This window comes from Cyclopterus lumpus, chromosome 5, assembly GCF_009769545.1.
Source record: "Cyclopterus lumpus isolate fCycLum1 chromosome 5, fCycLum1.pri, whole genome shotgun sequence".
Lineage (NCBI taxonomy): Eukaryota > Metazoa > Chordata > Actinopteri > Perciformes > Cyclopteridae > Cyclopterus > Cyclopterus lumpus.
The window spans coordinates 25,516,266-25,527,814 of record NC_046970.1 but is presented as its reverse complement, the minus strand read 5'-3'; the positions used below and the strand labels follow the sequence as shown (position 1 = coordinate 25,527,814).

Below are 11,549 nucleotides of genomic sequence, written 5' to 3'. Positions count from 1 at the left end.
AGTTTACAGTTGAATAAAAAAAGACTTCCCTCAAATATTACGATTATAAATTAATTGTAAAACTCGGCGGAACTGTAGCTTCGGTTGCTGTTGCAGGTCGGACGGGAACTTTGCGCGTGTCCTCTGTTCGGGTAGGAACAGTTCCGCTTAGGGCCGCGTCACTTCCTGTGAATCTCTGATAAAGACGAGCCTGGCGGTTTCTTCCGCGGGTCAATTTTTTTTTGGGTTTATTCGGTGAATCCGACGCCAATCGGAGCCATCAGAACCGCAAACATGGTGAGTTTTAACCGGGCTGAGAGCCCGACGTCCGGTCGCCCCGCTGGCATCTAAATGTCTCCCGAATTTACGGGTATATCTTAAATAATAATGGCTTCAGTTTGAATGGACGTCGGTTGAACGTCGGCGAAGAACCGAGTCGTTCAGCTTCTATTATAATGTTAGTTTTAGTGATTCTGCGCACGTGGTATCTACAGAGTTTATACGTGTATTGCTTTACACGAGACGTCCTTTTTTAAATGTACCCTGCTGTCTTCAAGTGTTTATTTATAACAGACCATTTTGTCTATACTACTTAAATGAAATACTTGATTAAAATGGCTGTTCTTGAAAACCTTGTTTTTCTTGACCGTCTCGAAGGAGAAATGGCCGCACAGAGTAAATGTTTGTTGACCTGAAGCCATGTTTAACAAAAAAAAAACACCAGCATCAAAACTCTCGTGCAGTTTAAATTAGAACAAAGAAGCTTTGTTGTTTGCTCTGTTGCTGATTTAATAACTTTTTTCATTCATCACAAAGTTTTGTTGACTTTTTAAATCAGGATCCAAGAATAAACGGTAGACCTTTTCTTTTTGGTGGTTATGACGTCATGTTAACGCAGCCTCTTGATTGGTTCCTCAGACGGTGGGTAAGAGCAGCAAGATGCTGCAGCACATCGACTTCAGGATGAGGTGCATCCTGCAGGACGGGCGGATCTTCATCGGCACCTTCAAGGCCTTCGACAAACACATGAACCTGATCCTGTGCGACTGCGACGAGTTCAGGAAGATCAAGTAGGTACACGCCAGCACGGCGGCCATTTTTACGGCGCAGACGATATCTGTTTATCGGCTTGGCCGCCATTACTGGTGTCGAGCAGGAGCGTTCGCCTATTCTGGTGCGGGACGCCGTGGCCTTTTGCTACACGCTGTTCTTCAGGGGCGACCATTTCTCTTTTACTAGCGCCAAGTTGTTGCAGCAGCGTAGGAGGAAGAGCGGAGACTTCTTTTAATGGCTTCGGTTGTAATTTATTGTCTTTTACGTTATTGCGTCAAGTCGTCGTTTCATTCATAAATTGGTATTTTCTGCTGAGGTAGAGATGCCCCTCCGTGGATTGTAAAATGTTCTTTTTAAAAAAAAAATGTGTTTGTTTTGTTTCACGCAGGCCAAAGAACTCAAAGCAGCCGGAGCGAGAAGAGAAGAGGGTTCTGGGTCTGGTTCTGCTGAGGGGGGAGAACCTGGTCTCTATGACTGTTGAGGGCCCGCCTCCTAAAGATGTAAGTAGAAGCCAATTAGGAGACGGATGTCAAAAGTTTGTGTATTCAATAAACTGTGTTTCACATGTGCTGAGCTTCTGTTTGTTAACCCCTCCCCCTCTCACTCCAGACTGGCATTGCTCGCGTCCCATTGGCAGGCGTTGCTGGGGGTCCAGGTGTGGGTCGGGCAGCAGGTCGTGGCGTCCCCGCAGGAGCGCCGATGCCTCAGGCTCCGGCCGGACTCGCTGGGCCAGTCAGAGGTGTGGGCGGTCCTTCGCAGCAGGTAAATATGGCAACAACGACTACTCTGCGCTCAGGTGTGTGTGCGTGCTCAGGTGCTGACAACTTCCTGTTTGTCTCTAGGTGATGACCCCACAGGGCAGAGGGACGGTTGCCGCGGCAGCAGCAGGAGCGAGTATCGCCGGCGCTCCCACACAATACCCACCTGGACGAGGAGCCCCGCCCCCGATGGGCAGAGGAGCCCCGCCTCCAGGTGACTGGACATATGATGTCATGTTTTTGATCGCTAGCCGCCTCCTGTGTACTGTTGCTCGCTCGCCGCCTCCTGTGTGCTGATTGGCTGTTCCTTCCCCCTCCCTGCAGGTATGATGGGACCGCCCCCTGGCATGCGGCCCCCAATGGGTCCTCCAATGGGGATGCCTCCAGGTCGAGGCGCTCCGATGGGGATGCCCCCCCCTGGCATGAGGCCGCCACCCCCTGGCATGAGAGGTAAGCTGTTGCCACGGAGACACATTTCATCAGATCACCTGTGAACATACATATGACCGCTTCTGCTCTGTTTTTTAGGACCTCCTCCTCCCGGGATGAGACCGCCCCCCCGGCCCTGAGGAAACTCCGCCTCCTCAGACTCACTTGTTGTATAGATCTTATTTTTTTTCTTCCCTGTTTTGTGTTTTTTAATAAAGTTTCATCAGGATGGTTTGATTTCAGCTCCACTGTCTGTTCAGTTTCTATGGTTACGGCTGCAAAGGATATAATTAATAGTTTGAATGTACGATTCAATTTATAGAGTTAAGTTAACCTTTTTTTGTCGAGCCGGTTTAGACCGAAAATAAATAAGTCTCAACTATTATACTTTGTCTCATGTTGAGTGGATCATACTGGAATACAGAAGCTAGGAATAGGAAACGAGGAGATAAAACTACTTAAAGTAACACATTTCAGTGAGTTAAGAGTTTTTATTCCAGTCCATCAAACTGGGTTTGGTCTCAAATTATATAATTAAGAACTTCCCTCAAAGAACCTGTATTGAGAACTGAGTCTTAAAGTTTGTTTGAGTCGCATGTTCAACACTTTCACTCTTATCAATGTTTTAATTCTGTAGTTTTCACTTCGGATCTTAAAGTAAATCCTTTTTTTTTGAGGAGGAGGAGGAGGAAGTGAAATGGTATCTTTAGTCTTATTTCCCTCAACATTTTCTTACAGGTTAAATGATACATTAATAGGAACTTGAAGTGCTTTTATTGAGGAACTTGCGTAACAATTTTACGTTGGCGGAAAATGAGAGAATGCCCTTAGACACACTTATTTATCTGTTCCACACTGTAGACAGACTATGACGACTTATAGCTACACATCTAGGAATCAGCTGATTGGCTGTTCGCACCATCAGAACCAGGAAGTGATTCTCAGATTTATTAGGAAACTAACACAACATCACATGATCAACGAGTCTAGAATAAAACCAGCGGACTTTTATTTTGGAAAGGGGAACAATAACTAATGAATACATTGGTACCATATATATATATATATATATTTATATAATTTGCCCATAAACTATACATAATGTCGATAAATGAAACGGCAAACTGCGAGAGTCGGTCAGTGTAACAGTCACGTGGGGGCGTAGTCACGTGACCGGCCGCTGTCACGTGACCTGCTCTGATTGGTCTTTATTGGCAGCTGCAGTCACATGAACTGAGCCGAACAGGAAACCGGGTGCAGACAGACAGGAGAGGTGAGACAGGGCGATTCTGACCGAATGAGCTCTGCTTTTACTTTGTTTTCTCAGCTAAACGTTGTGTTTGTTTCCGGTTTATTTTATATAAGTCTAAAACTCAGGAAATATGTAATTTATATATATATTTAAATATATATACTCTGCTATTGTGTTGTCTTAACTTGATTCCGTAAGAGGTGAATTTAACACGGTCTCCTGCAGGTAGAGGTGTTGAGAGGTTTTAGGTACAAATTAAAATCTGAATGCCAAACGTTACTTCCTGTTAGCATCACGTGACTCGTTCGCCGCTCTCATGGCGCCCTCTGGGGACTGTCCCTCTTGTTGTTGTTGTTGTTCGGCAGAGTCATGAAACGGATCACTGGATTAAATTATGAATCGCAAGCGTTACTGTTTTACAATATTAGATTTTACACTAATAATAATAATAGTGTCCTCACTGCGTTATGACGTCATCCTGCACCCGCTCTCCTGCTGCCTGTCATTCAACTTCCGGTTTGAACAGGTGGATCGATACTTGTATCCGGCTATAATGGCACGAGAACAATGTGATTTGTATCTCGGAGATCACATTAAACTCTTTTTTTAAAAGCTAAATGTACACAAATAGATTTGATGATTAATTCTTTAATAATAACCCTCATCATGTTTTTTTTCCTTAATGTTAAACACACATAGTTAGTTTATTTGAGAAATGCATATAAACTACACTTCGACTGCATTAATCGGTGAATGTTTTTGATTTTCTCGACAGATGGAAGTGTTTTTAATAAAGTTTCAGTGTTTTAACGTCCTCTTTAAGAAACATCAGTGCTGCTGACGTCACTTCCTGTTTGTCTGGTTTCTTTCTTCCAGATGCGGGTGGCGGTGCTGTGTTACTTCCTGTCCTCTCTGCTGGGTGCCGGTGATGCCGCTCCGGCTGCAGACGAGGTGGCTTACCTGCCCGGTCTACAGAAACAGCCCAGCTTCAAACAGTATTCTGGATACCTGAGCGTGGCCGATGGGAAACACCTGCACTACTGGTCGGTACCCGGGGGCACACACCTGGCACACACCTGGCACACACCTGGCACACACCTGGCACATCTGCATCATTACAGTTGATTTATTTTGGATACTTGTGGAAACGGACCATAAAGCAGGGGTATGCTTTAGGGGCGGGGCTACAATATGATTGACAGGTCTCTAGAGACTGTCTGTTCTACCACAGTTCAAGTGCGTCCCACTCTGACTCGAGCTTGTTGTTGTTGTTGTTGTTGTTGTGTTCAGGTTCGTGGCGTCCCAGAAAGACCCGTCTTCTGACCCGGTGGTTCTGTGGTTGAACGGCGGCCCCGGCTGCAGCTCTCTGGACGGGCTGCTGACGGAACACGGACCCTTCCTGGTGGGTGACCTCGGACTCTCGCCCACCTGACCCTGTGATGTCACAGCGACACCTGCTGACCTTCTGACCTCTGCCGTTTCAGATCCAGGATGACGGAGCGACGCTGCAGTACAACGAGTACTCCTGGAACAAGGTCGGTTACCTGCCTGACAGCTCATTGGCTAATGTAGCTGCGATCCCTGGGAGCTGATTGGTTCCTCTGTTTCCGAGCAGATTGCCAACATGTTGTACCTGGAGTCTCCAGCAGGGGTCGGCTTCTCGTACTCCGACGATAAGAATTACGTCACCAACGACACAGAGGTGAGCGACACGCCCGAAACGCCGGCTGCCGATTGGCTCACAGGTGTTCAGTCAGTGTGCTAAGTGTTGTTGTTGTTGTTGTTGTTTCTCCTCAGGTGTCGATGAACAACTACCTGGCTCTGAAGGAGTTCTTCCGTCTGTTTCCAGAGTTCCACAAGAACGAGTTGTTCTTGACCGGCGAGAGTTACGGAGGAATCTACATCCCGACGCTCGCCGAGAGGGTGATGGAGGACGCCAGCCTGAACCTGCAGGTACACACACACTGCAGTACTACACACACACTGCAGTACTACACACACACTGCAGTACTACACACACACTGCAGTACTACACACACACTGTAGTACTACACACACACTGCAGTACTACACACACACTGTAGTACTACACACACACTGCAGTACTACACACACACTGTAGTACTACACACACACTGTAGTACTACACACACACTGCAGTACTACACACACACTGTAGTACTACACACACACTGCAGTACTACACACACACTGTAGTACTACACACATACTGTAGTACTACACACACACACTGCAGTACTACACACACACTGCAGTACTACAAACATACTGTAGTACTACACACACACTGCAGTACTACACACACACTGTAGTACTACACACATACTGTAGTACTACACACACACTGTAGTACTACACACACACTGCAGTACTACACACACACACTGCAGTACTACACACACACTGCAGTACTACACACACACTGTAGTACTACACACACACTGCAGTACTACACACACACTGTAGTACTACACACACACTGTAGTACTACACACACACTGCAGTACTACACACATACTGTAGTACTACACACATACTGTAGTACTACACACACACTGTAGTACTACAAACATACTGTAGTACTACACACATACTGTAGTACTACAAACATACTGTAGTACTACAAACATACTGTAGTACTACACACTAATACTGTAGTACTACACACATACTGTAGTACTACACACTAATACTGTAGTACTACACACATACTGTAGTACTACACACATACTGCAGTACTACACACTAATACTGTAGTACTACAAACATACTGTAGTACTACACACATACTGCAGTACTACACACTAATACTGTAGTACTACACACATACTGTAGTACTACAAACATACTGTAGTAACTATAGTACTACAAACATACTGTAGTACTACACACATACTGCAGTACTACACACTAATACTGTAGTACTACACACATACTGTAGTACTACAAACATACTGTAGTACTACACACACTGCAGTACTACACACTAATACTGTAGTACTACAAACATACTGTAGTACTACACACTAATACTGTAGTACTACAAACATACTGTAGTACTACACACATACTGCAGTACTACACACTAATACTGTAGTACTACACACTAATACTGTAGTACTACACACATACTGTAGTAACTATAGTACTACAAACATACTGTAGTACTACACACATACTGCAGTACTACACACTAATACTGTAGTACTACACACATACTGTAGTACTACAAACATACTGTAGTACTACACACACTGCAGTACTACACACTAATACTGCTGTACTACACACATACTGTAGTACTACACACTAATACTGCAGTACTACACATACTGCAGTACTACACACTAACACTGCAGTACTACACACATACTGCAGTACTACACACTAACACTGCAGTACTACACACATACTGCAGTACTACACACTAAATACTGTAGTACTATACACATACTGCAGTACTATACACATACTGCAGTACTACACACTAAATACTGCAGTACTACATACTTAATACTGTAGTACTACACACTAAATACTGCAGTACTACACACTAAATACTGCAGTACTACACACACTGCAGTACTACACACTAATACTGCAGTACTACACATACTGCAGTACTACACATACTGCAGTACTACACACTAACACTGCAGTACTACACACATACTGCAGTACTACACACTAAATACTGTAGTACTATACACATACTGCAGTACTACACACTAAATACTGCAGTACTACACACTAAATACTGCAGTACTACATACTTAATACTGCAGTACTACACACTAAATACTGCAGTACTACACACTAAATACTGCAGTACTACATACTTAATACTGCAGTACTACACACTAAATACTGCAGTACTACACACTAAATACTGCAGTACTACACACTAAATACTGCAGTACTACACACTAAATACTGCAGTACTACACACTAAATACTGCAGTACTACACACTAAATACTGCAGTACTACACACTAAATACTGCAGTACTACACACATACTGCAGTACTACACACATAATACTGCTGTACTACACACTAAATACTGCAGTACTACACACTAAATACTGCAGTACTACACACATACTGCAGTACTACACACTAAATACTGCTGTACTACACACTAAATACTGCAGTACTACACACTAAATACTGCAGTACTACACACTAAATACTGCAGTACTACACACTACATACTGCAGTACTACACACTAAATACTGCAGTACTACACACTAAATACTGCAGTACTACACACATACTGCAGTACTACACACTAAATACTGTAGTACTACACACTACATACTGCAGTACTACACACTAAATACTGCAGTACTACACACTAAATACTGCAGTACTACACACTAAATACTGCAGTACTACACACATACTGCAGTACTACACACTAAATACTGTAGTACTACACACTAAATACTGCAGTACTACACACTAAATACTGCTGTACTACACACTAAATACTGCAGTACTACACACTAAATACTGCAGTACTACACACATACTGCAGTACTACACACTAAATACTGTAGTACTACACACTAAATACTGCAGTACTACACACTAAATACTGCAGTACTACACACTAAATACTGCAGTACTACACACTAAATACTGTAGTACTACACACTAAATACTGCAGTACTACACACTAAATACTGCAGTACTACACACTAAATACTGCAGTACTACACACTAAATACTGTAGTACTACATACTGCAGTACTACACACATACTGCAGTACTACACACTAAATACTGCAGTACTACACACTAAATACTGCAGTACTACACACTAAATACTGCAGTACTACACACATACTGCAGTACTACACACTAATACTGCAGTACTATACACTAAATACTGCAGTACTATACACATACTGCAGTACTACACACTAATACTGCAGTACTATACACTAAATACTGCAGTACTATACACATACTGCAGTACTACACACTAAATACTGCAGTACTATACACTTAATACTGCAGTACTACACACATACTGCAGTACTACACACTAAATACTGCAGTACTACACACTAAATACTGCAGTACTATACACATACTGCAGTACTACACACTAAATACTGCAGTACTATACACATACTGCAGTACTACACACTACATACTGCAGTACTACACACTAAATACTGCAGTACTACACACTAAATACTGCAGTACTACACACTACATACTGCAGTACTACACACTAAATACTGCAGTACTACACACTACATACTGCAGTACTACACACTAAATACTGTAGTACTACACACTAAATACTGCAGTACTACACACTAAATACTGCAGTACTATACACATACTGCAGTACTATACACATACTGCAGTACTACACACTAAATACTGCAGTACTACACATACTGTAGTACTACACACACACTGCAGTACTACACACTAACACTGCAGTACTACACACTAAATACTGCAGTACTACACACTAAATACTGCAGTACTACACACTAAATACTGCAGTACTACACACTAACACTGCAGTACTACACACTAAATACTGCAGTACTACACACTAAATACTGCAGTACTACATACTAATACTGCAGTACGAGGTGAGTGATGGAGGACGTTGTGACCGTGTCATGCCAGCTGTGTCTCGCCCGTCCTGCAGGGCGTTGCCGTGGGAAACGGGCTGTCGAGTTACGAGATGAACGACAACGCTCTGGTGTACTTCGCCTACTACCACGGCCTCCTGGGGAGCCGCCTCTGGACCTCGCTGCAGACGTTCTGCTGCAGCGAGGGGAAGTGCAACTTCTACAACAACCGGAACAAGAACTGCTCCGACGACGTGAGTCAACGAACCCGGTTCTGGTGTTCGGGTCAAACCGGGTCGGTGTTCAGGTGTTGTGTTTCTCCTGCAGCTGGCGGAGGTCCAGGGCATCGTCTACAGCTCGGGGCTGAACATCTACAACCTGTACGCTCCCTGTCCAGGTGGAATCCAAGAGAGATTCGGGTGAGCTTTGACCCTTTTTAGTCTCATCGTGGGACACACACACACACACACACACACACACACACACACACACACACACACACACACACACACACACGCGCATATTAAACATCCGTGGCTGCTGCTCACGACGCTCACCTGCAGCAGGTGTAGTCTGACCGGTTGACTTCCTGTCGTCGTCAGTATTGAACGGAGCAAGCTGGTGATCAGAGATCTGGGGAACTTGTTCATCAACCACCGGCGGACGCAGCTGTGGAACCAGGTGTGTGTGTGTGTGTGTGTGTGTGTGTGTGTGAGCTGATGTCTGAACTCGTTTCTTCACCTGACGGGTGGTCAGAAACCAGCTTCTCCTCTGACTGTGTGTGCGTGTGTGTTTGTAGAAGTTGCGAGGTCTGGCGTCTCAACACCTGTCCGTCCGTCTGGACCCCCCCTGCACTAACTCCACCCCCTCCACCCTCTACCTGAATAACCCGTACGTCAGAGCTGCTCTGCACATCAGCCCCAAGGCCCAGAGCTGGGTCATCTGCAGGTAGCGCACCTGAACACCACACACACACACACACACACACACACACACACACACACACACACACACACAGCTGTCTTTAATTGTCCTTGTTTGCAGCTCGGAGGTGAATCTGTATTACGGTCGTCTCTACCCGGACGTCAGGAAACAGTACATGAAGCTGCTCGGCGCTCTGGTCAGTGAACGCAACACACCTGTTCTCTGTGGTTTCGACAGGTGTTGACTTAAATTATCCTTTTTTTTGTGTATTACTTACTCCAAGAGGATACAGAACAAAATATGAAATTCATACAAAACATTACACGCCTACAAAATAAAAGTCTTTACAGGAAAGATGACTTTTTGTGCTGGAGGACTTTTATTGTGAAACATCAACAGGATGTTTCCCCGACGGTTAGTTATAATTCTGTATAACGAGTTGAAATGAAATCAATCAAATGTATGTGTTTTTTTTTTTTATTAATCTTGTACAAACCAGAAATGACTCGCGACTGAATGTGACGTTCTGCTGGTGATTGGCTGATGTGACCAAAGGGGGCGGGGCTTGTTCATCCAGCTGTGTTCTCTGTACAGAAGTACCGGGTCCTGGTGTATAACGGGGACGTGGACATGGCCTGCAACTTCATGGGGGACGAGTGGTTCGTGGAGTCTCTGAACCAAAAGGTAACTTCTCGCCAAACTCATTGATTGGTCGGCCGAACTCATTGATTGGTCGGCCGAACTCATTGATTGGTCGGCCGAACTCATTGATCGGTGTGTGTCGCAGGTGGAGGTTCTGCGGCGGCCCTGGCTCTACAGCGGCGAGGACGGGCAGCAGATCGGAGGCTTCATCAAAGAGTTCGACAACATCGCCTTCCTCACCGTGAAGGTGAGAACCTTCTCGTCGGTGATGTCACCCTGTCGGTGATGTCACCCTGTCGGTGATGTCACCCTGTCGGTGATGTCATCCTGTCTGTGATGTCACCCCGTCGGTGAGGTGATGTCACCCCGTCGGTGAGGTGATGTCACCCTGTCTGTGATGTCACCCTGTCGGTGAGGTGATGTCACCCTGTCTGTGATGTCATCCCGTCGGTGATGTCATACTGCCGCTGACCCCTTTGACCTCTGTCCCCCTGCAGGGTTCTGGTCACATGGTTCCAACGGATAAACCAATCGCTGCCTTCGCCATGTTCTCCAGATTCATTAAGAGACAACCCTACTGACCTCTGACCCCGCCGCACTTTGAATTGATTTTCCTCATCTTCCTCTCACTGCCAGCCCCCGTCGGCTCAGATTATTGTCTCGGGGAATTAAAACGTCTCTATCTCAACACGTCATGCTTTTGAATGTAGAACTTCTTCTTTTGGGGGTTTTTATTTGACTTTTTTATGGATTGTAAGAACGAGTCAAGAAAATAAAGCTTTTAATCCTTAACTGACTTTTTGTTGTGTTTTTAATTTCAACTTTAAGTCATGATTTTATCTTTTTAATAACATTTCAGAATATTGTTGACTGGTTTTCAAAATCAGG

At 44.6% G+C, this 11,549-nt stretch overlaps 2 protein-coding genes across 2 annotated transcripts; both read left to right on the top strand.

Annotated features, from left to right (window-relative positions):
* The first annotated feature begins 130 nt into the window (after window positions 1-130).
* Window positions 131-2,461, top strand: snrpb (small nuclear ribonucleoprotein polypeptides B and B1). The gene is made up of 7 exons (XM_034532154.1): window positions 131-276; window positions 898-1,049; window positions 1,421-1,532; window positions 1,642-1,794; window positions 1,875-2,004; window positions 2,115-2,240; window positions 2,319-2,461. Exons 1-7 carry the CDS (start codon window positions 274-276, stop codon window positions 2,357-2,359), a joined length of 717 nt encoding a protein of 238 aa, XP_034388045.1. The 5' UTR covers window positions 131-273; the 3' UTR covers window positions 2,360-2,461.
* Window positions 2,462-3,371: 910 nt separating this feature from the next.
* ctsa (cathepsin A) lies at window positions 3,372-11,453 on the top strand. Its single transcript, XM_034532126.1, has 14 exons — window positions 3,372-3,492; window positions 4,348-4,514; window positions 4,762-4,873; window positions 4,956-5,006; window positions 5,087-5,173; window positions 5,269-5,424; window positions 9,173-9,349; window positions 9,423-9,514; window positions 9,698-9,776; window positions 9,895-10,043; window positions 10,140-10,215; window positions 10,614-10,703; window positions 10,807-10,908; window positions 11,159-11,453. Exons 2-14 carry the CDS (start codon window positions 4,348-4,350, stop codon window positions 11,240-11,242), a joined length of 1,422 nt encoding a protein of 473 aa, XP_034388017.1. The 5' UTR covers window positions 3,372-3,492; the 3' UTR covers window positions 11,243-11,453.
* The last annotated feature ends 96 nt before the right edge of the window (window positions 11,454-11,549 follow it).

Coding starts and splice junctions, on each gene's coding strand:
- snrpb (XM_034532154.1), top strand. Junction 1,533..1,641: donor AGGGCCCGCCTCCTAAAGAT/GTAAGTAGAAGC, acceptor CTCTCACTCCAG/ACTGGCATTGCTCGCGTCCC. Junction 2,241..2,318: donor GCCACCCCCTGGCATGAGAG/GTAAGCTGTTGC, acceptor TCTGTTTTTTAG/GACCTCCTCCTCCCGGGATG.
- ctsa (XM_034532126.1), top strand. CDS start 4,348: ATGCGGGTGGCGGTGCTGTGTTACTTCCTGTCCTCTCTGCTGGGTGCC. Junction 4,515..4,761: donor GGGAAACACCTGCACTACTG/GTCGGTACCCGG, acceptor TGTTGTGTTCAG/GTTCGTGGCGTCCCAGAAAG. Junction 5,425..9,172: donor ACGCCAGCCTGAACCTGCAG/GTACACACACAC, acceptor CCCGTCCTGCAG/GGCGTTGCCGTGGGAAACGG.